General features: G+C 44.5%; 1 protein-coding gene across 1 annotated transcript in view; it reads right to left on the bottom strand.

The window, feature by feature from the left end:
• The window catches only part of KTN1 (kinectin 1), a gene marked incomplete in the record, with an annotated part of 2,305,074 nt that overhangs the window by 18,544 nt on the left and 2,259,030 nt on the right, over positions 1–27,500 (bottom strand). Inside the window, 1 exon segment of the mRNA XM_044074427.1 lies at positions 270–386. Coding sequence (XP_043930362.1) covers positions 270–386 — 117 coding nt within the window.

Raw genomic sequence — 27,500 nt, 5'->3', positions numbered from 1 at the left:
AACCAGTTGTAAAATGTTATGAATGCAACTAAAGATTAGGAAAAGAAATGAAAATGAAGGGGGCTGCCCACACCTCTGGATAAAGCAAATGGCTCTAATGACTCCAGAACTAAGTGACCAGATCAGTCCTTACAAGGCCACTCTGCAAAAATCCAAAGTGGACCTTTTTTTCCCTAGCAGTGGAGCTTCAAATGCTGACCTCATTAGGTTATAGCAGCTCTAATGAAGTTAACTGTATGCAAATTTTGTAACGGTATAGTGGTACTTACCATTGTAGAGTACTCATTTCCCTTTATAAGTTGTTGGTTTACGGCTTGCAGCAGCTGTTGCACATTTGTTACAGTCTGATGTAGACTTGTTGACAATTCTTTTTTGTTTTGTTCCTCCTAGGAAAAATAGTCTGAATTAGTGCAACCAATGAAATGTACATAGTCAACATCCACCACATTAAGTGCACTGATTTAATAAAGGTAGTAATAACAGAGCAAACCCACTTAAAATGTTGTCCAAATTGAACACCAACATTTACAAATATCTGGCTGTAGACAGGGTACTGATGTGGTTACCACAGATGCTACAGCATGACTTGTATCAGTACTGCAATCAAATCAAACAGGAAAGCAAGAAGACTGTTAGAATCTGAGTGATATGACCACGGCTCTCAGAAGGGGAAACATAAGAAATGGGAAAGGGATTTCCAGGCCTCTCACTAAACTTCTTTGAAACTGAGTCCTCTAAAGGTATGCTGGCACGGCAAAAGTATAAGGTGGTTTTGTGCAACACAGAAGACAGAGTGGAAGGGCTGAGGAAATGAAGTAGCCTGGAAAGAGGCTCAAAAGTTGTGCAATGAGCCCTGCATCTGCTGGGTATAATACAAGAAAGTCTCCACCGATTACTACAAAGATTGCCTGAAAGATCAAGAGGAACTGAAAGGATAACACCTAATGATGGCACTGCAACAAAGAAGGAACTATAGGGAAGTTTGTGATTTATAAAGAGAACTGACAGAGATCTCAATATACACCAGAGAACTTGACATTTTTATTGTTTGGCATCTACTCTTATCTGGGAAGCTGGGCAGGGGAAGAAACAAAAGAACAGATGTGATGAAAGGGTGGGTTAGGAATGTGATTGCAGAACCCTATAGAATGGCACTACTAGTGATCACTGAAGAGGTAGGTACAATGTGTCAAACAGTTGGGGAAAATCCTGGAAGGCTGATGTACATGAAATGGGGGGGACAGTTAAAACTCTGAGATAGATTAACTGCTGCGATACAACATAGGGGTTAAATATATGGAAGAAAGGAGCAGGACTGAAATAATGACAGGCTAAAAACTTTCAAAGTCTCTTAAGAGTACAACTCTCTGGTGCTACGTACTTTGTCTCTCACGCAGAAGGTTCACTTCTGACCTCCGGGCCAATGCCTGTATGGATTTTGCATGTACTGCCAATGTTTCATTGTGGTTCTTCCCATCTCCCAAAAACATGCGGTTTCCATCTCAAACTTACCAACAATGGAGTTGCAAGCAGCAGCACAGACTAGATGTTACCTAGGGGGTTGTACAGACCAACCGCTTTGGGCAACTGTGATGCAAAGTATCCTCTAGACAGAAGAATGTGGATCACAGACTGAGCTGTGTCAGAGCTAGCCATTCAACAGTGTTACAACTGGCTATAAGTGATTCGATTGCGTTGATCAATGCTGCCAGAAATAGGCATGCATATTTGCCAGGGATAAGTGGGTTAAGGACCTGGCTAACTCTGCCCTACGCTAGGGACTCATGCTAACAATGGATGAAGTGCATATGCCCCTACTGGCCAGTCTGTGCATGCCATAAAGCTCAGCAGCCCTGGTTCCATTAGCTACTGGCCGACCAGTGTCCAGTCGCAGAGCTTGTGTTACCAGGGATAGGTCTGTTCAGTGAAAGTAAAACTAATGAACCTGACAAACATGAACTAAGGGATTTCCACACAATGCAGGTTCACTGACGGGATGTAGCTTCGAAGTGTATGACATGATGGTAAGGAAGAAGATGGGCATACTATGATGGGCATACTATGTATGCAGGAGACAAGATGTAAGGGCAATCCAATACAGACACTTGGCTTGGGATTCAGAGCCTTCTACTAAGGGGCAGACATTCTAAAAATGGTGTGGGAATTGTGGTAAGGAAGAGGATTCGAAAGACAGTGAGGGATGTCATCAGAATCAAGGATAGATTCATAGCAATCAGATTCTAGTGTAACTATAGGGCATTATTCATAATCTCAGTCCAAGTCCTACAGGAGGGTTGAGACAGTAAGGAAAAGGAATCATTCAAGCAGCAGTTTAAAACCTACTAGATAAAGCAGGACAACATGAATTGATGTTGATAATGGGTGACATGACTGTACATATCAGGACAGACAGAACACGATAGGGGGACTGCCTGGGTCTACTTAAGTAGGGCAATAAGAATAAATAAAGACAGGCCATTTTTGACATGTGTCTGGCTAATGGCTCGATGGTGGCCAACACATGCTTCAGCAAGACAGTGTGTCACAAGATCACACATAAGAGTGGCCAACATACAACTCGGGTAGACTTCCTCTTAGTAAGGAATGAGTATTTGTGTAGAATCAGAGATTGCAAAGTTAACCCCAGTGAAATAGTTGGCCCACAACATAAACCACTGGTTGCCCCAATCAGCTGCAAGTAGTAGTCAGATAAGGCTCCAAGGTCAACAGAGACCAGGCTGAACACCTGGAAGTTGACTAAAGAGAAAGTACAACAGTTCAAGGAATTACTCAGGGCTCTAGCACCTCAGGATGAAAAGGAAAGAGACTGAGGTTGAGGAACTGCAGCATTTCAAAACAGCATGTGTAAAGACCACAGAACAGATATGCAGCTAAGCCAAGTATGGTAGATAAAGAAAACTGGTGGTGGAACGAAGAATTCCAGGAAATCATCAAAAAAGGAGGACTGCAGGAAAAAGAGAGAGAGAAAAGACAGACCAGGCTAAGAAGGAATACCGGTTGACTAACAAAGAGGCTAAGGGAGGAGTTGCAATAGAAAAGGCATCACATAAAATTGGTATAATAGTTGAGGTGATTACCTTATACACAGAAGGTACAGGGTCCAATTCTCACATGGGTTAATCAGATAGGCTTAAAATGACCCACAAGAGCAGTTAGCTAGGTACTAAGCTATGAACCTAAACTAAGCTATAAGCTATCAGAGACGCTGTGAAACTGACTCAGTAGATGGTACAAAGAAACTATCAGGTTGCAAGGCAAAGACAAAAATAAATAAAATATTCAGACACCCTTCATAAGGGATGCCAGCAACAACCTGCTCATCATTCCACAGGACATCACAGGTAGATGGAAGTACTTCAGCAGCTTCTGAATGAAGAAAACCACACAAAAGCTGTACAAACCCAGACACAGCCTACAATAACAGAAGAGGAGGAGCCCACCCCCTAGAAGAAATAAGAACAGCCATAAGAAAAATTAAGACAGGGAAGGCAGCAGAGTCAGACAGGATCAAGATGTGGGGTAAGTTATGGGAGAAATAGCTCCTGAGGATGCACATAGCAGTAAGGAGAGAAAGGTATATCCCAGATGACTGCAGAATAAGCACACTAGTGCCAGTGTACATGAACAAAGGGGACATCCATAACTGTGGGTAGTACAGAAGTATCAAACTCCTGTCACACTGCATAAAAGTTCTGGACAGGGTGATTAATAAACATATATACAGAGTAGTAAAAAATAAGATGGGAGTTCAGTAGTTTGAATTCAAATCAGGATGCAGCACAAATAACCTGATCTTTGCAGTGAGACAGATAGTTGAGAAGAAGCTAGAGATGAGGAAGAGTCCAACTTGATATTTTTAGACTTGGAAAGGACATGACAAGTTCCTAAGAAAGCTGATTAGGGCAGTGGTTTGAAGATAAAGAAGCACTGACAGAATTAGTGCAGCCTATGTACAAGGACCAAATGACAAGTATGAACAATGCTCACTCTCACAGAATGGTTCCCAGTGGGAGTGGGCGCACATCAGGGTTTAGCTCAGAGTCCACTACTACTAGTGGACTAAATTAGCAAACAGGTCAGAGGGGATGGTTCAACAAAGTTGCTATATGTTGAAGATGTGGCATTACACGGTGACTCTGAGCAAGAACTTCAGCAAAGGATATGGGGAATGGAATGCAAAACTGAAGGCACATGGGATGAGAGTGAGTACAGATAAGACACTCTCAATGTCAGCAAATAGGAGAAATCAGAAGAAACAAGTTAACAGCTTCAGGTACCGGGGGGGGGGGGGAGATAACTGAAGAGAAGGAAGTCTGTATGAGGAGGTCAAAGCTAAAATTAGAGGGGCAGCAGTATGACAGAAGAACGCCAAACAAGTTGAAAAGTAAGGCATACAAGAGAGTGCTATGACCTGTACTACTGAATGGTACAGAAGCCTGGGCGGTGAAGGCAGACCAGATAAGGAAGCTAGAGGTGATGGAGATGACATTCCAGAAAAGGGTGGGTAGGAAGCACACTGTGACAGACAAAAGAGGACATCAGAGCAGAAACCAAATTAGCTCCAATTGCAGAGAAAGTAAATAAAAATCAGACAAATGTGCAGAAAAGCGGAAGACAATCTGATGAAGACTTGGGACAGACAGGAAGAAGGCAAAAGTAAACCAAGGTATCCGGCAAAGAGATGGATGGACTGTTAGAGAGAAGACCTATGATAGTCAATCATGACTGCCGAAGAAGGTAGGAGTGTGGCATTGAGTCAACAGAGATGAAGACAGTTGATGCGACACCTTGACCCCATGTAGAAAATTGGAAAAGGGGGCTCATGACCTCTCTCTCTCTATGAAGTACTACAAACCTGAAAGTCTGGGTTTCTAAAGTGTAGCCAAACAATCCACTTATGCTGTACTGATGAGGTCAGAAAGGCTGAAACGTGGCATGCCTGCAGCTAGAGGATTCTGGCTTGAATGTACCTACAAAGATTTAAAATGAAAAAGTCATAGGCATTCTGAAGCCATGCAGCTGAAACATTGGTATGTCCCTTAAGGGATCAACTGCAAAGATCCCATGTGCCTCCATTACAGGAGGTATAAGTTATTACACAGCGGAGATTTTAGCTTGGCTGGGTCTGGTTTTACTGAATGGATTGTCTGTATGACCTTTTTATCCTTTGATTTGGATTTTAAATTCCGATAAGGAGATACCTATTGTGAATCCTCAAAGCAATGCCCAAGACTTCCCTTTGCTAATACAGGGGAAGTTGAAGAGGGATGGCCAATTTGAGAATTATTACTAACAATCTGTGACAGAATCTTCCCCAAAGACCTCGGCACATTAGCATCTTGGTCGTTATGTCATCTAAACAGATGTGCAATATTTGGAAGCTTCTATGATGAATTTAGGGGACAACTATAACAATCTCAGTTCAAAGAGGCCCCATCATAAAGAAAAACTATCATAATGCAACACTTCTTTAAGTTCATCTCAACCACTTGTCTATTTTCAACACAGTACTATCACCAGTCAGGGGGAGGTGTGAGAATAGTATAACTCACTAAGTTGTATATGATGTGCCATCTCGCAGTGACCTCTCTTACCTGCAAAGATGAAAAGGAAGCTATAAACCCATTTTCACCCTCCAGCAGTTACTACCACAATGACTACGAAAGTATGAGGAGGAACAAAGGAAGACAAAAAACACCCTAACCTTTAACATCACGATGAGGAAGGAGGATAGCCACATGGACTCGCTGGAAGAGATGCTCTAGAAAATTTAGGCCAATGCTTACTTCCTGCATGACTACTTTATTCAGGGTAACCACTGGCAGCAGGCCTTTTTTATCACAACAGTTCTTGATGTTTTTAAAAATGGGCTACTACCTTAATTCCTATCTTTTAGGATGTGGTTTGGAAATGTAAGAAGACTACCAAGATGAGATGATTTGCTTAGTTCCAAGTCTACTAGATCTATCAGGGAGAAATGAAGCAAGACCGCTGCTTGCAGAGGCACAAAGGCATACTGGGCAATCCGCTTACTTCAATGCACTCCTGAGATTCAATGTACTCACGAGAGTCTCTTGGAATAGAAATACACTGGTTTAAGTTCATTTCTAATACCTATATGGGGAGGAAAAAAGTTGCATCCTTGTAGGTTCATAGGTGTTTATTAGGCCAATGACAGCTGGTTCCATTTTAAACTTAGCAATACATTTCAAATCTCTGACAAGTTCTGGTACCCCTGGTAAGTATAAGCAGGGGTTTTTGAGATTAACCATTTAGAGGCTGCCTGTTGTCCATTAGAAACAGATGCCAAATCAGGGATGAATTTCTTGTTCCCCATCAAGTTCTCCAAGTTGTACTTGAACTGGGTTAGGAAGGAACTCTGCTTCACATGAATGGGGAGAGCCTGTTCCAGAGAAGGGTAGTCTCTGGAATACGTACTCATCTTTCCAGCAGGTCCTATTTTTATCACAAGGAAGATGGTAAGGCTTTAAAATGGGAAATTTTGGTAGTGGTTGTTGTGCGGTTACGCAGGAGGTCCAGAGTGAGGTATGATAATGTCTTGCATGCCAGGCATAGACCTCCCATAAACAGCCTGTAGGAGACAGAATACAGGGATAGGACTTTGAGGCAGTCCATACAGGAAATGTTATTTACACCATGTATTCTTTTAGTGAGGAATCTCTGCAGACGTTCCAACTGTTAGATGTGCCTGGTTAGGTGCATACCAATAGGGGTCGTGCACTCAGTGATAAGTCTAATGAATGCTGAAGACAAAGCAACAGTGACCTCCTTGGACCTAGATGCCAAAAATTTGCTTATATACTGCTCAACACAGAATGAATTACTCACTGCTATAGATAAGTAATGGTTAAATGCCAGATTACTGTGAGTGTATCCCCAAGTCCCTGACTACTGGGTTGATTAAGAGTTGTGTACACTTACCATAAATGTAGATGTTCGAGTGTATTCACTGTTGCAGTCATCACACCTGGGTTATCTGCCTGCAGGTAGCCTACAGTTGGCCCAAATACCAGAGTCTTAGTATTTCTGCATCGGATGCTGTTGCTTCTTCCATGATGGCAGGAGTATAAAAACAGGCAGCCGACGCCATTACATCAGTTTTTCTTGCCCCAAATGTCAGGAGTCCCCAAATACGGAGCTAGTATATGGTGTGGAAACCACCACCAGTAAAAAGTAAATACCAATACCATTAGGAATAGCCATAGGGAGGAGAGACAGAAAGAGAGAAAACCAGGGGGCTGGAAGGAGGGAAACCAGGACTGCAACAGTGAATACACTCGAACATCTACATTTATGGCAAGTGTACACAACTGTACTATGTTCTTCATGTTTCACTGTTGCAGTCATCACACTTGGGTTGATTCCAAAATCTGAGGAAGGGTGGGGGCAGTCAAGAAAAGTTAGAGCTGGCTAGTAGCCCCTGCAAGACTGCTGTAGCAAATCCTGCCCTGAATTTGGAAAGGATAAGTAAGTGGTCATGCTTGGTGAAGGTGTGTACAGAACTCCAGGTTGCAGCTTCCAGAATGTCCCTGGTAGGGACTCCACTGAAAAATGCTGTAGAGGTAGAAGTAGTCCTAGTGGAATGTGTTCTGACCCCCTGAGTGGTTGGCATTCCATGGTGCTTGTAGCAGAAATGGATGCAGTGTGCTATCCATTTGGAAATGGTTTGTTTAGAAATGGCCTTGCTCTCTGCCCCTGTTGCAAAGCTGACTAGCAGCTGGTCAGATTTTCTGAAAGGCTTAGTCCTATCAAGGTAGAACCTGAGCTGTCTGTCCACGTCCAAAGAGTGCAAGATCCTTTCCCCTTTATTCTGAGGGTTAGGGAAGAAGGTTGGCAAATGGATGGACTGGTTTAGGGCCACACTGGACACCACCTTAGGCATAAAGGGTGGGTTAGTCTGGAGGAAAACCCTGTCAGCATGGAAGATAAAGGGTTCCACAGCCATCAGTTCCTGTAGCTCAGACATTCTTCTAGCTGAAGTGATGGCTAGAAGCAAGGCAGTTTTCCAAGAGAGGAATTTTAACTCTGCTGAAGCTGCAGGTTCAAAAGGGGGAAGCGTAAGCTTTTCCAGTATAAATTTAAGGTCTCAAGCAGGGGTGGGTGTTCTTCTTGGGGGCTTTAAGTTGTTGGTCCCTCTCAGGAACTGTTTGATGAGAGGGTGAGAAAATAGAGGTGCCTCAGTATTGCAATGAGCCGAAATGTCAGATGCATGAATCTTAATGGAGGAGAAAGATAGGCCTCTGTGGAGTAGCTCTGCTAGGTAATCCAGGATTAGAGGTAAGGAGGGCACTGCTGTCTCCTTTCCTTTAGACTGAATCCAAGAACAATATCTTTTCCACTTTTCCGCATAGGATTTTCTAGTACTAGGCCTTCTGGCTTCAAGAATGACATCCAGCACCTGTTTACTTAGGGTTGCTGGTGGAGTATTCAAGGAATAAGCTAGGCTGCAAGATTTACGGTTTGCAATTGTGGATGCAAAATCTGTCCCTTCTGCTGTGACAGCAGGGTAGGGGTCTGGTGTAGGTGCCAGGGTGGCACCGGTGTCAGGCTGCGCAGGAGTGGGTACCAGTGCTGGCGTTGCGAGTCCAGGGCAATCAGAATTGTCCTTGGCCTGTCTTCTCTTATCTCGAGAGAAGGGGCAGAGGGGGAAAGGCATAGATTGAGAGATTTTCCCATTTGAAAGGGTAGGGCAATCCTCCTTCCAGGTCCTGCTGTGAAGGTTCCTGGTGCAGAATTTGCTTAACTGTTGGTTGTGGGGGAAGGCAAAGAGATCCACCTCTGGGGCCCCCCACCTCTGGATCAGAAGGTTGAAGGTGCTGGGCTCCAATTTCCACTCATGTGGGTCTATGAGATTTCTGCTCAAAGTAGTCTGCCAGTGAATTATGTTTGCCTGGCAGGAACTGAACTTGTAGAAGGACCTGGTTATCCAAAGCTGTGCTCCAGAGAGTCATGGCTAACCTGTAGAGTGGGTAAGAATGGGTTCCTCCCTGCTTGTTTATGTACCACATAACTGCGGTGTTGTCCATTTTTATCAGCAGTTGTCCTGGAAGGATTAGGTATCTGAAAGCTGGCAGAGCATTCTGTACAGCTAGAATCTCCTTTTGGTTGATGTGCAGGAGAATTTGGCTTGGGCTCCAGTGGCCCTGAATGTATTTGTCAGCCATGTGGTCACCCCATGCATAGTCTGATGCATCTGTGGTCAGGGTTTGGGCGGCGTGGGGTACAGTAAAATGCAATCCCTTGTTGTAGTTGCTTGCTTCTGCCCACCAAAGGAATTCTACCCTTAGACAAGGTATGATAGGAATGACTGTTTCCAGGTCCTGAGAATGTTGGCAGCAAAGACTTTTTAAGTACCATTGAAGTTTCCTCATATGCAGTCTTGCATATGGAATTAGCAGAATGCATGAGGCCATGAACCCTAGGGCTTGCAGTTAGCTGGGTTCTGGTGGTCATTTGCTTGCCTTGAAGTAGTCCATCAGATAGACCTGTTTTTCTGAAGTGAGAAATGCCATCCGGGATGCTGTGTCCAAGCTTGCTCCCACGAATACAATCTTTTGACTGGGCACCAGTTGTGATTTCTTTTCATTTATAGTGTACCTCAATGAAGTGAGACGGCTTTTTTCAAGTGCCAGGTGCTGAAGCAGCAATTCCTGGCTTTCTGCCTGAATCAGGCAGTCGTCCAAGTATGGGTACATTTGGATATTTCTCTGCTTGGAGTATGCAATAGCTGGAGCCAGGCATTTTATGAATACCCTGGGTGCAGTAGATAATCCAAAGGGAGTGCAGAGACCTGATAATGCATAGATCCTGCCCTGAAACATAGATATTTCCTGCACGATTCCCTGATGGGGATGTGCAGATAAGGTTCTTTTAAGTCTGGGGTGACTAACCAGGCATCCTTGGCTAGCATAAGGAGAAGCTGTTGCAGGGTAAGCATCTTGAATTTTGGGACCACCAGGAAGGTGTTGAGAATTGAAAGATCCAGGATTGGGCGCCAAGAGCCCTCTTTCCTGGGCACCAGGAATAGTCTGGAGTAGAAACCCTGACCCCTTTGTTCTACTGGAACTGGCTGACTAGCTCTGATGTTGAGCAGGGAAAGAACTTGGTTTTGAGCCTCTGCCCACTGGTTTGGAGGAAGGTCTGGAAACCCGCTTGGGGTTGGCAGTGAATGGAAATAAAATTTGTACCCCTGGGATACAATGCTGAGTACCCGTCAGTCCTGAGTGATGGACATCCAATTTTTTGCATGAAGGGCAAGTTTTCCTCCTAGGGGCACAAGAAATTGGGCAGGGCTGGGAAGTAGAGTTGAGAAGTCATTGTGAACTTTTTCTGTTTTAGGGGTGGGAGCACTCCATTGCTTAGATCTCTGCATACCCTGAGACTGCAGTCTGGGTGGTCCATTTCCCCTGGGTCTTGTTTGGGAAGGCCTGGAGGGGGCTGGAAAGGACCAATGTTTTGAAGGGCAATGCCTACTGAATCGAGGTGGCTGCACTTGTAGGAATTCTTTAACAGTTTGCATAGGTTTAGCTTTTCCTTCCATCGTTTTAACAACTTCTTGTGCTTTGGTACCAAACAAAACGTCCTTATTTAAAGGAGCGTCTAGTAATTTGGCTTTGACATGATCTGGCAAGGTCTGCACCTTCAGCCAAGCATGTCTTCTCAGTACAGAGCCAGTGACTGCAGCCCTGCAAGATGCTTCTAGGGCATCAAAACCACACTGCAAAGTATGCTTACTAACTTGGTTTGCAGAATGCATAAGCTCTTGCAAATCTATTTTCTGCTCAATCTGGAAATATTACCATTTTTTGTTTAATAGGTTCCATGATATGTTGCTGGTACTTCAGCATGTGAAACTGGCAATTCAATGCCCTGACAGCAAGAGTTGCAGAAGTATATACCTTCTTACCCCATCTGTCTAAAGCTCTGGAATCTCTGTCTGAAGGGGTAGGATTTTTGGCTGTGGCAGCCTTAATACCTTTAGGTCCCTGGGAAATGATCTCTGGATCAGGAGTAGGATTCTTGAAAAGAAACTTGTGGGAATCAGGTACTCAGTAGTACCTGGCAGGTTTCCTAGGGGCCGGAGGTAAGGTGTCTGGAGTAAGACTGGATTCCATGAAAACATCATCCACAACATCCAGGACAGGGGGAATAGCTAAAGGCCTGTGCTGAGGTAGCTCTAAAAATTCTCTAAGTCTCTTTTTGGACTGAGGATAGTCTTGGCATTCCCAATAGAAATGCTTTCATAGTATGCGAGGCTTCACCAAAACAGAAATCTTCTGGAGGGGAGGCAGAAGGAATGGACTCCTCTGCATTAGAATCTTCATAGGCTGATAAGGGCATGTCCTGATAATCAGAAAGGTCAGAGTCATCGGACTCCTGGTCTGTAGAGTCTGAAGGCAACTGAATTCTTTGTCTCTTAGCAGGGGAAGGCTGGCTTCCTCTAATTAGCATTATAAGGTCTTCAGCCATTCTAAGCATTTGGTTTTTGTGGCATGGGGGCCTGAGCATGTGCTTTGGTTGTCAGTTTTCTAGGCATAGTGCATATTCTGGGCCTAAGAAACTCGGTAGTTTTGGTTAAAAAAGAAGTCGGTTTGATTCGAATATCGGTAGGTCAGAAAACACCCTCAGAAGCCGGTGCCTGCACAGCAGCTCTGGACCCATCCAAGGTAGAGACATCTGCTGGTTCCACAGTCGAAGAAGCATCTCGCGACATACCGGACTCCGAAAGGGTCTCAGCAGAGGCCTGCGAATCCACAGAAGTGGGCATCAGGGGCTGCGCAAAGGCGCCTCACTGAGTACCGGCGGACTGGCGACTAGCTTAACGGAAGCGTCATCAGCAGTTTGGGACCTATGCGGTCTTGTCTCTGTCTTTATCCTTACGTTTTTTTGGAAGATCGGTAGTCGGATGGCTTACTGAAGCCATTTTTGGAGTATGGAGATCAAGAGCAAAAGAATTTAGCAACAAAAAATAGCCTGACGACAAATGGTTCAGGTATTAAACAAGGCACAAAACCGACAGCGAAGGATATTGTGGTCTGGGCCTGAACAGGTGATTCAGTAAGAATGAAAATCTCTGTGAGGTATTTGCTTTCCACAGGCAAGACAATTGTTAACTTTTTCTAACATCGGTTAGAGCAAGAAAAAAGGATCCCCAATGGGGTACTTAGCTTTAGAAGACTTCAGGATTATCAACTCGAAAAATGAAAATTTCAGGTAGTGGCCGACCGGCACTTGTGAACTGCTTCTGCTTTGGGCTCCTCCACGGCAAGAAAGACTGATGTAATAGCATCAGCTGCCTGTTTTTATACCCCTGACAACCTGACGTCATGGAAGAAGCGACCGCATACGACGCAGAAATACTAAGACTTTGGTATTCGGGCCGACTGAGGGCTACCTGCAAGTAGATAACCCAAGTGTGATGACTGCAACAGTGAAACGCAAAGAACATCTGGTCTTCCACTTAGCACTCCACTACCTACTTCTCTTTGCCTAACTACATCACCAATCTGTGGCAGGGAATGTACTCATTAACCTCCAGTCCAAACGTTTGCTTAGCCTCTTCCCACTTTATCTTTCTCATCTAGTTATTTACTTGCAGTACACTGGTTCCTTTGCTGATTTCCCCCAGTAAATTCCAGTCACTTCATGCTTAGTTTCTATAATCCTATGTGCAGTCATCACTATCGGTAAAATCTCTCTCCCCATTCCCACAGTGGCCTAGTGCTTAGAAGACTATTATTTTATGAATATGATATTCTATACGGTTTTTACTCATCCAAAACCATACACTTCCTTTATTTCTTGAACTCGCCGTCTTTCATCACCCCTTACTCCTTTGATTTACATCCTTCTGCTCAAGTTATGTATACGAGCCTTAGCTGCGTTCTCGCAAGTATCTCATCAAATCAAGTAATCCTAAACCATCTTGTTCTAGAAGGAGAAATGACCTATACTACTTAACCTTTGCCCTAGTCCCCTCTCAAATACATTCCTCATACTCCATTAGTTATCCTCCACAACTTTTCCTCTGATGAAAATATGCCTAAACTGTATACAACACTAAGGCGACTAAACATTTTCACTGCTTTGATCTCATCTATAATCAGGATTTTCCAATTTCTAAACTTTTGTAGAATCTTTTATTTTCTTCCCACAAACATACTTAGTTGCCAGTACCAAAATCATTTTCAATACATACATCTAAATAAATTTTTTTAACTCCAAGAGTATGGTTACTGCTCATACCGCTCAACCTGCAGACACTGAAAAGGAATAAAGGCTCTTGAAAAGTATGTGCATCAGGCCAAAAATCTGGACCCCTAATTAGCATGCAATCTGAATACTGAATAGTGCATAATTCTGCCTACTTCAACTGGGATTATGGGATTCGACCCAGAAACATACGTTTAAAAAACTGCAAGTGACAAATATAAAGATATAAACGGAGAGTAAAATGTGAAGACTGTAATAAAAGATACTGCCAAATCTGCCTCACAGTCATTTATTTTTACTTCTGAAAAATGGAAATGTATAATGTGGGACCTCTTCCTTTAAATTATTGGTACCATCAGTATGTCATAGGTTCATAGATTAGTACTATGCTAACTGCTCTTGTGGGCCATTTCAAGCCTAGCCAATTATCCCCATGTGAGAATCAAACCTTGCATCTTGTGTCTGTAAGGTAAACACCTTAACCATTATACCATCCTCTCACCCTACAGTGATCAATGTAGTTTGGTTTCAAGTGAACTAAACAGCTTTAAAATTATAACGGATGTGTGATGAGATGGAGAAAAACGTAAAGGAATATATCAAGCCTGAAAATAGGTACTTGCGTGCAAAAATAGGCACCTCATGCAAAAGTTTCAAGTCTGAAAATAGGCACATATCTCCAAAATAAGTATAGTTGTGAGGTCTGTTATTGTTGAAACAATTCATGTATGTTTATGTAATTTACCACTACAGCTTTTACTTTTTTTTTTTTAACCCTGCCCCCCCCCCCCCATTCTGCCAGTCATCAGTCCAAACATCAATTGGCCCAATTGTTCCTACATGGGGGGGGGGTAACCATCTCTAGTGTTCCCATGAGTCGAGAGTTGGTCATAGACGTCATCCATACAGACCTCAAAAGTTCCCCTCCCAGTCGCTCCTAACCCCACTGTGACATCTCTGAGAGATGCTTAAGCTACAAGTCATTCTGAGGGAGGAGCATACAAGCTTCCCTACATGATTCCCTTAGACTTGTGATGCTACACAGAGACAGCACATCCTTTTGTCTCAGACTCAATGGGCTGCGCCACCCAGAGCTCCCACTTGGTGTCACCCAAGTGGCAAGCCAAGCTGTTTCCTTCCCCCAAGGATGGGCAAGCTGAAAGCTGCTTCCCTCTCATCCTCATAGGCCCTGTCCATCTAGTTCCTATACCCATTAAACACAGGTCATCTTGGTCACAGTAAGGACTTAGCTACAGCCTTCATTTTATCTTCAACTACTTTACATCCTGAAAAGGCCTGCAACTGTCTCAAATGTTCAAAACCACAAAAGAGTCCTTTTTTGGCTTTATCAAGTACAAAATAATATCTGCAAATACAGCAAACTTTTCATGAGTACTATACCACATATATCTTTGAATTTGTAAATCTCTTTTTCCTTGCCAAAGGCTCAAATATGAACCAAAAATAGTGGGGGAAGAGGATATCCTTTTCTGATTCCTCTGTTCAAAACACATTCTTAGACAGGAACACTCTCACCTTAATTATTGCCTCAAAAATTTCATATATCCTCCTTATTAACCCTAATATTGTGCAAGAGGTCCGGTTTCGATCCTCTGGGGGGCCTGGGTCTGTCTTAGTCTGCATGTCCTCCCCTCTGTGGTGGGTTTCCTTCTCCGGTGCGGTTTCCTCCCACATCCCAAAGACGTGTGTGTGTCTGTGTGCCTCTGTGGAAAGGTTGGGCTACCGGACTGGGGCAACGAAACCGTAAAACTCCACTGCCTGCCAATGTGCGGATAAGGTGATCCTAATTTCCTAACCGAAAAAAAAGCGAAAGAAGAAGAAGAAGATTGTATTGGAATTCAAATGAAACCACTACCATAGTCAAAATCTCAGCAAACTACTGAATGCTTTTGATGCATCAACACCCACTGACAATATGAAGTAAATTAAAAAAGAAACCATATATGTACAATGCATGAAAAAGAAAAATGTTTGCAATGGCCTGATTATTTTATAACTATATGTGTACCCATGTCACTGTGCAATGTGTGAAGTTAATAATGGTGATAAAAAAAAAAAGATCCGCCAGCAATAGCAGTATTTTCTACTTACACACTGTGTACACAGCTCCAATAGATAAAACTGAGCCAGGTACAAAAAAATAACTGAAGAACCTCGGGAGCCACAAAGAATATTTTTTTTAACAGAAGAATTTAAGATTTCACACTACATGCTTCATTGGGTTTAAAGCTTAAGTTTTCTTGCACCTTGCTTCCCTCTGGATCATCACTGTTTTACTAATGCTGTCAAACATTTACTTCGCCTCCAAAAGAACACATTGCCTAAGTCTATAAACTTTATCTATACCAGCTGAGAGAATAATGGAGGTATTACCAAAATCATGGTTTAATACAGGTTTATATGAAGCTGAATGGTCTTTAGTCTCTTTGGTAACACAGCTACCTTAGCTTCCTTCCAAAATGTTGGTATTCCACCTCTTTCAAAACATCGTTAAACAAAGCCTCCCAAACAGTTATCACTTCCTTCCCTCCCAATTTCCACAGGAATACAACCTGTTCCTGGATGTATCCCTGTTAACTGATGTACATCACCATTTTTATCTCATCACTTCTTATCTTAGCTAATTGTTCAGCCTTATCTTCCTCTACCTTGGGACATAATTAAGTTTTCCATAAACAGGTTCATAGGTGATTATAGCAATAACCCACGCCTGGGTGTGGGTAATGCTAAATTTACCCACGGTTGGCGTGGTTTGGTCCCAGTGAAGCCCGGACCAAACAAAGCCAACCGTAATTAGCATTACCCACACCCAGAAGTGGTTATTGCTATTATCATGACATTATTTAAGAAAAGAAACTGTTACTTTTCTTAAATAATGGCATAATATAATGCCTGTTTACTGCCCTTCCGCAGATGTCTGGCATCCGGCAGTTCTGATGTACTGCGCCTGCACAGTACATCAGAGCTGTGAGCAAAAGCAATGGAGAAAGCAAGATCTCCGTTGCTTTTTAGTGTCTCGCTATGTTAAATGAGTTTAACATAGCGAGACAGTTAAATAAGCAACGGACATCTCTGTTGCTTATTTTAAAACTGTCTCGCTATGTTAAACTCATTTAACATAGCGAGACATAAAAGCAACGGAGATCTTGCTTTCTCCGTTGCTTTTTAAACACTGTCTCGCTATGTTAAATGGGTTTAACATGGCGAGACAGTTTAAAATAAGCAACGGAGATCTCCGTTGCTTATTTTAAACTGTCTCGCTATGTTAAACCCATTTAACATAGCGAGACAGTGTTCAAAAGCAGTTATACTAATGGAAAAAGTCGGCGACGGACCTTTTCCCATTAGTATAACTCGATTTACAACGGGCACGCTGGCCAATCAGCGTGCACGTTTTGGGGGGGTCATGGTATAATACTAGTTTAATGACCACAGGTCACCTTTTTTAGCCTATCCATGCTTCCCAGATATATCTGATAAATTTTGGTACCCAAAGTAGGTTGGTTGGGCATGGGTGGTCAAGCATTTACAGCCTACCTCTGTCTACCAGACACACAGGTGTCAGGCTAGGGATAAATTTCCATTCACCCATCCCCTGTTCCAAGTTACACCTGAATACTGCTAAAGACAAACTTTGCTTCACATAGATGGGAAGCCTGTTCCAGAGAAAGTACAGTTGTGTACACTTACCATAAATGTAGATGTTTGAGTGTCTTCACTGTTGCAGTCATGACTGTAGGGTTCTCCCCTGCCGGCTGGCAGTCCTCGGTCGGCCAGAATCCCAAAGTCTGGGTCCGGCATCGGCTGCTCAGCCATGCTCCCTGACGTCAGAGCGCCAGGAGTACAAAGCTGACAGCCGACGCCATGTTCTCCAGTTTTTCTTGCCCCAGATGTCAGGTGTTCCAAAATGAGTAAGATCCCAAACCCCTTGCAAATACACCTCAGAAGAAGGGTGAAGAAGGGAACCACACAAAAGAAAAAATAAGAGGGGACAGGAGGGAGGGTAACCCAGACTGCAACAGTGAAGACACTAGAACATCTACATTTATGGTAAGTGTATACAACTGTACTATGTTCATGTTTCACTGTTGCAGTCATGACTGTAGGGTTGAATCCCAAAGCAGAATAAAAGGGAGGTGGTCATAAAGTAGAGGGGGCAGCTAAAAGGCCCTGCAAGACTGCAGAAGCAAAGCCTACCCTAGACTTAGAGAGGTAGATTGTAGTGCTTGGAAAAAGTATGCACTGAACTCCAAGTTCATGTCTTTGGTAGGAACTCCCCTGAGGAAGGCAGTTGAAGTGGCAGCAGCTCTGGTAGAGTGAGTCCTTATACTCCCTGGGATTTGCTTTCCATGGTGTGAATAGCAAAATCTGATTCCATGAGCAATCCATTTAGAAATGGTCTGTTTTGAAATGGCTTTACCTTGGGAACTTGAAGCATAAGAAACAAACAATTGCTCTGATTTCCTGATGTCCTTGGTTCTGTCCAGGTGAAAACATAGTTGTCTGTGTACATCCAAGGAATGCAAGATCCTTTCCCCCTTATTTTGAGGACTGGGGAAAAAGTTGGCAAGTGAATAGTTTGATTTAAAGCCACTTTGGAAACCACCTTAGGCATGAAAGTAGGATTAGTCCTTAAAGACACCCTGTCTTGATGAAAAATAATATAAGGTTCCACAGCCATGAGAGCTTGCAACATCGAAACTCTCCTGGCAGAGGTCAGAGCTAACAGGATGGCTGTCTTCCAAGATAAAAACTTGATGTCAGATGTGGCAGCAGGCTCAAAAGGAGGTAAGGTGAGTTTTTCCAAAACATAGTTGAGATCCCAAGCAGGAATGGGTGGAGATCTAGGGGGCCTTAAGTTCTTAGCTCCTCTGAGAAACTGTCTCATGAGCTGGTGGGAAAAGATTGGAGGGTCTGTATTATAATGAGCAGAAATAGCAGAGGCATGTATCTTTATGAAAGAGAAAGAGAGACCCTTATGTAAGAGGTCTGTCAGGTAAAGTAAAATCAGAGGAATGTTAGGAATAAGAGGATCTGAATCCTGAGCCTGCATCCCAGGAGCAAAATCTTTTCCATTTTCCTGCATAAGATTTCCTAGTGCTAGGACGTCTGGCTTCTAAAATGACATCCATAACCTGCTTGGGTAGGAGAGAATGAATCATGGACCCTGGATTAACCAGGCCGCCAGGCTGAGAGTTTTGACATGGGAGTGCAGAACCTGACCCTGGTGTTGGGACAGAAGGTTCGGAGTCTGTGGTAATACCCAAGGGGGCTCCAGACAAAGGTTTTTCAGTGTTTGGTACCAAAACTGTCGAGGCCAATTTGGGGCCAGCAAAATTATCATCTTGGGCTTGTCCTGTTTGATCTTTAATAACACCCGTGGAAGAAGAGGTAGAGGCGGGAAGGCATACCCAGAGAGGTTTCTCCAACTGAATGATAGTGCATCCACTTTCCAAGCTAGTTCGTGGAATGTCCTGGTGCAAAAAATCTGTAGTTGATGATTGAGATGGAATGCAAAGAGGTCTATGTGAGGACATCCCCAGACTGCTGTAATCATCTTGAATATTTCGGTGTCCAGCATCCATTCGTGTGGGTCCAACAGGTTTCTGCTCAGACTGTCTGCCAGGAAGTTTTGCTTCCCTGGTAGAAACTGAGCTTGAAGGTCCAGTTTGCAAGCTAGAGCTGTGTTCCATAGATTCATGGCTAGTCTGCAAAGGGGATAGGAATGAGATCCCCCTTGCTTGTTTATGTACCACATAACTGTGGTGTTGTCTGTCCGTATCAGTAGCTGTCCTGGTTGTAGAAGATTCCTGAAAGCCAATAGAGTGTTCTGAACGGCTAACATTTCCTTTAAATTGATATGCAGGTGCTTCTGATCCTTTGTCCAAAGGCCCTGCAGACAGTTGCCCTGAAAATGGGCTCCCCATGCATAATCGGAAGCGTCCGTGGTTAGTATCTGAGTGGCTGGAGGCAGACTGAAGGATTTTCCTTTGTTTAGAGTACATGCCTTGGACCACCAAAGGAATTCCTTTTGAAGACAAGGCAGGATGGTGATCTGTATGTCTAAACTGTGGCAATGCTGAGACCATACACTTTTTAGGTACCACTGTATTTTCCTCATATGTAGTCTTGCATATGGTACGAGAAGGATGCAGGAGGCCATGTAACCCAAAGCCTGCAGGAATTTCCTTGCAGATAGCGGAGTTAATGTTGCCAGGGTTTTGAAAGTTGAAGCCAGCTGTAATTGTTTTTCGTATGTCAGAAATGCCATCTGGGTTGTTGTGTTTAGAAGAGCACCCAGAAAAGTTATCTGTTGTGAGGGTGTCAAATTTGACATTTTTATGTTTACAGTGAATCCCAGGAACTTGAGAAGATTCTGAACAAATTCTAGATGCTGGAGTAAGACATCCTTGCTGTCTGCCTGAATAAGACAGTCGTCCAGATAAGGGTAAATTTGAATTCCCTTGAGTCTGCAATAAGCTACTACTGGAGCCAGGCATTTGGTGAAGACCCTGGGCACAGTAGACAATCCAAAGGGCAGCGCAGAGACTTGATAGTGCCTCAATCCGGCCTTGAACCGGAGGTATTTTCTGCATTCCTGCCTGATGGGAATGTGTAAATATGCCTCCTTTAAATCCAAAGTTACCATCCATGCATTTTTGGTCAGCATTGGAAGTAGCTGCTGTAGAGTAAGCATCTTGAATTTTGGTATCTCGAGAAAAGTGTTCAAGACTGACAGATCCAGAATGGGTCTCCATGAATTTTGCTTTCTGGGGACTAGAAAGAGCCTCGAGTAAAAACCTTGTCCCATCTCTGAAAGTGGAACCAGTTCTATGGCTTTCATAGCCAAGAGAGCTTCTACCTGGTTTAAGGCCTCTAACCATTGATGTTTTGGAAGATCCGGCCATCCGCTTGGTCTTGGTAGGGTATGAAAATGGAATTTGTAACCTCTTGAAACCCCATTCAGAACCCACTTGTCTTGGGTTATCTGAGTCCAATTTAGGTGAAAAAGAGAAAGTTTTCCTCCGAGAGGGGCTTCCAGGCAAGAAGTTCCTGCAGCCCAACAGAGGAGTCATTGAGCCTGTTTTCTATGAGCTTGTGACCTGTCCTCTCCTCCCCTAGGGGTGGAAGCAGTCCACTGTCTTGGTCTATAAGAGGCTTGCGTTTGAGGCCTACCTCGGGAGCGTCTGTATCTACCCCTCTGAGGCCTGTCTGAATTGGGAAAGGACCAATTTTTTGTAGGCCAATTCCTACTAAATCTGGGTGGCTGTACTTGTAAGAAATCTTTAACCGTTTGCATGGATTTTGCCTTGTCCTCCATCTTCTTTATCACCTCTTCAGCCTTAAGTCCAAACAAAACATTATGGTGAACAGGAGCATCCAATAACTTAGCTTTTACTTGATCTTGCAAGTTTTGTTCCTTTAACCAAGCATGCCTTCTAATGACTGTGCCAGAGGCAGCAGCCCTATAAGAAGCCTCCAAGGCATCAAATCCACAGTGTAAACCATGCTTCCCAACTTGTTCAGTGGCATGCATTAAGTCATGTAATTCCTTATTATCTGCACAGGTGGAAATTAGAAGTTATGTACCTACCATAACGTTCCATGTTAGTTGTCTTCTCTTGCCTTCTTTCTTGCTGGATGGGTTCGGAGCCGATCCTCGGCTCTGACTCGGCACTTGCTAAGCTCGAGAGCTAATTTTACCAGCTCGAGGCAACCCTATATCCCATGATGCAAGGCGGAGACTGCCCAGATCTCGTTTGGTAGCTAAAGAAATAGTAATATTTTCTTCCAACTGAAGAGGAGGAAAAATAACAATACTAAATAACATCATAATCCTCTAGAAAGGATCAACCTAATCTAGTGACACTAGAAGTTGAACAGCTAGAAAAGGGAATAACCTCTTAATAGAAGATGCATAATCTTCCCGGTCTGACCAGGCTAGGGGATGGAGGCGGGGCATAAGAAAGAAGGCGAGAGAAGACAACTAACATGGAACGTTATGGTAGGTACATAACTTCTAAATGTTGTCAATCTTGCCTTCATTCTTGCTGGATGGGACCGTCCTAGCACCTCTATCCTGGGTGGCTCAATGGAACAGACTCTTGAGAACGGTGGAACCAAAATTCGCTCTGTCTCTGGAGGCCAAGTCTAATTTGTAATGTGAAACAAAGGTATGAGGAGAGGCCCATGTGGCTGCTGCACAAATAGTGTCTATTGGAAGTCTAGCTTGAAAAGCTGTAGCTGTAGCTAGAGCTCTGGTAGAATGGGCTTTTGGCTTAGAAATCAACTCTTTGCCTCTGAGCTGATAAATGTAAGTGATCACAGAAGACAGTCATCTAGATAAAGTTACCTTGGAAACTGGAAGGCCTTTCCTGTTCTCTGCATAGAATAGAAACAGTTGATCAGATTTCCTAAAAAGTTTAGTTTTGTCCAGATAATATCTGAGCTGGCGGTGAACATCAAGACAATGTAACTTTTGTTCCGCTCTATCAGAATTATTCGGGAAAAACACTGGAAGATCAATGGATTGATTTAGGTTCGTCTGCGATGCCACTTTTGGTAAGAAAGACGGATTAGTCCTTAGAGATACCCTATCTTTGTGGAATATTAAATAGGGAGGACGAATGCAGAGAGCATGAAGCTCAGATACTCTCCTGGCAGAAGTAATGGCGACTAGAAAAAGTGTCTTCCAAGAAAGAAATTTCAAAGAACAGGCAGCTGCAGGTTCGAAAGGGGGTAGAATCAAGGATGTTAAAATTAAATTTAGATCCCACTGTGGTGGGGGGTCTCTAATCGGAGGTTTAAGTAAAAAGATACCTCGAAGGAATGCCATGCAAAGTTTATGTGACATAATGTTGTGGTCCAAAAGGCCTATATGAAAATTTGAAATGGCTGCCAGTTGAACTTTCACTGTGGAAGAAGAGGATCCTGAATGAAAAATCTCAACAAGGAAGTCCAATACCGAATGAATTGGAGCAGTATAGGGGTCTATGTTCCTAGCTTTTGCCCAGAAAGAGAAACGTCGCCATTTACTAGTGTAAATCTTTCTGGTAGAAGATTTTAGGGAAGCTACTATGATATCCCGGACAGGATTAGAAATCATAGGAAGCCTGGCTAAGGATGGAAGTGGAGCAACCAAGCAGTGAGGTTGAGAGAAGGTACGGATTGGTGCAGTTGACCCGACTGGTGGGTCAGAAGATCTGGAACCGGGTCCAGATGCCATGGCTGTACCAAGAGATAATGATGTAGGAACGGAAACCATATCTGTTGAGGCCAATAAGGGGCAATGAGAATCAACTTGGCTCTCAAAGCGGTTGCTTTCTGAATTAGCTGAGGTATCAGCGAAAGGGGAAAAGCATAAAGAAGTCCCCGGGGCCAATCTTGGGTTAGGCGTCTCTGGGGATGGCCTGGAAGGGGAAGAGAGAAGAAGTCTGGGCATTTGCTGTTTTGAGGTGTAGTGAAAAGGTCGCAGCAAGGAAGGCCCCACTTCTGAAAAATCTCTTCCGTCACTGATTGTTTGAGAGACCACTCGTGAGGCATGAGAATAGCTCTGCTCAATCTGTCCGCTATGATGTTGGATTTCCCGGGGATATGCATTGCTATCAGAAACCGGTGAGAAGAGATTGCCCATTGTCAAAGTCTGAGAGCCTCTCGACACAGTGGATAGGACTTGGTTCCGCCCTGTTTGTTGATATACCACACTACGGACATATTGTCCGTTTGGATTGCAATAGTTCCCCGGGGGAAGAGAGTCGTTGAGGGCTTGCAACGTTAAAAGCACCGCTCTCATCTCCAGGACATTTATGTGCAGATGGTATTCGAAAGGTTGCCAAGTGCCATGGACCATTCTGCCCTGATAATGCCCCCCCACCCGATCAGGGAGGCGTCCGATGTAACCGTGGCAACCGGGGCAAGAGGAACAAAAGGTCTGCCCTGATGGACTTGAGGGGACGATATCCACCAAGTCAGATGCCTTTTGCAAGTTGGAGTTACTATGATCTCGTGACGCATCGGAAGTTGTTGAAAAGACCATTGGGTGAATAGCATCCATCGTAGAAGACGCATGTAAAAGCGGGCAAGGGGAAGAAGTGTTACGGCGGCCGCCATAAGACCCAATACCTTCAGAGCAAATCTGGCCTGAATTTTGTTGCTGAGAAGAATCACCTGAACGTGTCTTTGAATGTCCAAGATCCTATGGTCTGTTAACTTTGCTGAAAGTTGTACGGTGTCCAACTTTGCGCCTATAAAAGTAATAGATTGACAAGGCGACAAGGCAGATTTTTCGAAATTTATAGAAATTCCTAGCCCTCTGCAAATGTGAATGGTGTAATCTCTGGCTTGGAGAAGTTGATGCCTGGTGGTGGCAGTGAGGAGCCAGTCGTCTAGATATGGAAACACCTGGAATCCTTGACGTCTCAGGTGAGCCGTAACCACTGCCATACATTTGGTGAACACTCTGGGGGCTGTAGTGAGTCCAAAGGGCAGGGCTCTGAATTGGAAGTGACTGGTCCCCAGCCGAAAGAGGAGAAATCTTCTGGAGCATCTGAATTTTTATGTGATAGTACGCATCCTGAAGATCTATCGAGCACATCCAATTGTCCTTGCCCAGAAAGGGTAGAATGGACTGAAGCGTGACCATCCGGAATCTTGATTTCTTTACAAACTTGTTTAGTTTGCTCAGATCTAATATTGGTCTCCAGTCCCCTGTCTTTTTTGGAACTAAAAAGAACCTTGAGTAGATTCCGGATCCTATTTGGTCCGCTGGGACTGGCTGGATGGGTCTTTTTACTAGCAGTTTTGATATTTCTAGTACTGCTAGTTGCCTTAGACCAGGTGGAACGTCTGGAAGGGTTCCCTTTTGCTGAACTGGGGTTTGAATAAAGGGAATTTTGTAACCCTCGGATATAATAGACTGTACCCATTTGTCTTGAGAAAGGGAAAGCCAGGCTATTGGGTACAGCGATAATTTTCCCCCGACTGCCTCCGAAGGCGGACAATCGGGCAACATCTCAGGGATGCTGGAAGGGTTTGTCAAAAAGAGGCTCTCTGCTACCCTGATTCTGCGGACCCCCTCTGCCCCTAGGGTGGCGTCTATTATTGTTACCCCCTCTGCCTCTGGGGGTAAACTGACTTCGTGCGTCAGGCGTGACTCCTTGAGATTTGCGGAACCACATTTTCCCTCCCTTCTGTCCTTTGGGGTAAGGAGTCTTGAAGGGGTGGAGAAACGGACTCCTACGGCAGAAAGAGTCTTGCCATCTTGTTCGCATCTAGTCAAAGTGTCTTTCACTTGAGGTCCGAACAAGGTCGAACCATCAAAGGGGGAGTTAGTGAAGGACGCCTTGAAGGGGTCTGCAAAATTACAAAGCCGCATCCAGGACTGACGCCTTAAAGCCACTCCTGTGCCTGCAGCCCTACTCGCTCCATCGGCTGCATAAGAAATGAGCCGCATGGAGGAGTTAACAATGGAGTTAAGGATTCCTAGCTGTGAGCTAATCTTATCCTGAGACCCAGCAGCTGACGGAATCTGTAAAACTTCTTCCAACTCTTTAAGAACATCTCTCTGAAGGCGGGTGAAGTGGCACAAGTAGTTCATGGCAAAAGTCACTGAAGAAAAAATCCGCTTGCCGTACCTGTCCATAGTCCTAGAATCCTTGTTAGGAGGATGGACAGGTACTGAAAGATCAGCTAGTTCCCTTCTTGGTGGCAGCAGCCACCACCATGGCATCAACTGGGACACCCTTTGTTAAATATTGTCTATCTGGTGGGGCCGTAATGAATTTTGAAGGCCTCCTAGGGATAGGTTCCACTGAATCCGGAGCCATCCACGCCTTCTGAGCCACTACCTCCATAAGAGGGTCGAAAGGCGGAGACACCCAGGAGGTGGAGGGTCGAGATCCGAACGCCTCCAGGTATACTGACTCGTCCTCGGAAGGATTAAGGGAGGGCCAGTTCCCCCTCTGCTTAAGGAGTTCAAGGATGTCTGAGAATGAGACATCCTCACAGGAGGACCTTGGGGATCTCTCAGACTCATCCAGGTCAGTATCAGATGTAGTAGACTCAGAGGAGTCTAGATGTTTCCTCTTACATGTCCTCTTACGCGGGGGTTCACCTGACGGATCAGGAAAAGCCTCAGAAGAGGAAGATATTCCCAATGGGGAAACCTGAGGCATTGGATCTCTGGGTCCGGGAGCAAGAGAGTGGGAAGAGACGTCAGCAGGCACTGTAGTGGGAGGAGCTGATGGAACTGTCCGTTGACTAAGCCCAGGGGCTAGTACACTCCTCATCACCTCGAAGGCTCCCCCGTCAGAGAGACCAGAAAGTTCCTGGTCCGAAGAGACAGGAATCCCAGGCCTCACTGAGAGGGAAGGCTCTGAGGCAGATGTCGGGGCCGAGCCCACCAACGCCGAAGCTCTGAGAGGGAGAACGGGGTCGGACAAGGGTCCGATGCCACTCGCCCCCTCGGAGCCAACGAGAGAGACCAGACGCTCGGATCCCTCCAATGAAGGCCTCAAGGAGGAAATCGGAGCAGAGGACGATGGAGCCGAAAGGGGTGGTATCGGCTCCGAAGCTACAACGGTGACGGTTCCGAGGAGCTCCGGCTCCGAGCTCTGTAAGAGTCGAAGGAGGAATGTTTGGTGGATGTGAAACAGCTACCGTCTGTTGAGATGGGCTATGGAGTATTTGGGCCAATGCCTGAGACTTTAATAGTCTACTCACCACTCTCTCGAGGTCGTGATCAGACAGCCTGGACGACAGAGAAGAACGTCTCCGATGGCTCCGCTCCGAGAGCAGGGGTGATCTCGGAGCCGAACGTATCGACTCTAATGAAGGGAATCGAGATCTCTTTTTAGAGATCGATGGAGCCAACTGAGCCGAGGATACGTCGGCTCCAGCCAGAGCAGACACTGAATGTCTAGAGTGGGCAGTATTGGCGCTGGATGGAGCCGATACTGAGACTGCTAAGGTGGAAGGATCGGCTCCGGCCGGAGCCGTTCTCGACCCAGGTGAGGGTAAACCAGAAGCAGACGGCTTGGAACTCTCAGCCGAAGGCTTCCCCGGCGCCGACTTAGTCGGGGAGCTCTTGGGCTTTAATAAGCCCCTTAAAATCAACTTATTTCTTCGCTCCTGCAGGACTCTTGGGCTGAAGGCATGACAGATAGCACAAGAGTCCTGCAGGTGCAAAGGTCCCAGGCAATAAACACAAGAAGTGTGACCATCTGTCAGAGACATCTTCTGACAGCACGAGTCACACTTCTTGAAGCCTGAGACCTTAGTGTCCTTCGACATAACTGTGTCGAGGAAACACAATACAATAACACACACACACAAAAACACCCAATCCAACAATTTAAAATAAACAGGGATAACACACAGTCATACACAAGCAATCCCTGACAGGAAAAAATTTAGGGAGGGGAAGGCCTAAGGCCTAAGCTAAGGAAAGGGGATAAATAACTCGAAAAAAAGGGAACACTAACGAGAACAGGGTTAAAGTAAGCGTTAAGGTTAACAAAAAACAAATATATATATAAATTTAAAGGGGGGTAGACAAAAGTCTTATATCTAGTCACTTACCTGGAGCTGGTAAAAGAAGGCACCTCGTTAGCGAAGCGGCAAACGAGATCTGGGTAGTCTCCGCCTTGCATCATGGGATATAGGGTTGCCTCGAGCTGATAAAATTAGCTCTCGAGCTTAGCAAGTGCCGAGTCGGAGCCGAGGATCGGCTCCGAACCCATCCAGCAAGAATGAAGGCGAGATTGACAACTTAACATTGGAAGTTAGCTTTTGTTTCAAAAAGACAGAAGAAATTGCTGGTATTTCAGCATATGAAATTGACAGTTTAAAGCCCTAATAGATAAAGTAGCAGAAGTGTACACTTTTTTGCCCCATCTTTCTAAAGATCTGGAATCCTTCTCAGTGGGAATGGGGTTTTTAGCAGTAGCGGCCTTAACCCCCTTAGGACCCTGAGAAATGGTTTCAGGATCAGCAGTAGGATTCTTGTATAAAAATTGGTGGGAATCTGGAACCCTATAATATCTGTCTGGCTTAACAGGAGCTGAAGGAAGAGAGTCAGGAGTTAAGTTAGCCTCCGAAAAAGCATCATCCACAATATCCAAAATAGGAGGGATAGCCAGGGGTCTATGTTGGGGAAGAAGAAGAAAATCCCTAAGTCTTTTCTTAGATTCCGAGTACTCCTGTCCTTCCCAGTGAAAATGTTCCCT

Source organism: Protopterus annectens, chromosome 6.part0 (assembly GCF_019279795.1).
Source record: "Protopterus annectens isolate FY-2018-M chromosome 6.part0, PAN1.0, whole genome shotgun sequence".
NCBI lineage: Eukaryota > Metazoa > Chordata > Ceratodontiformes > Protopteridae > Protopterus > Protopterus annectens.
This window is presented reverse-complemented; position numbering and strand designations above follow the sequence as displayed.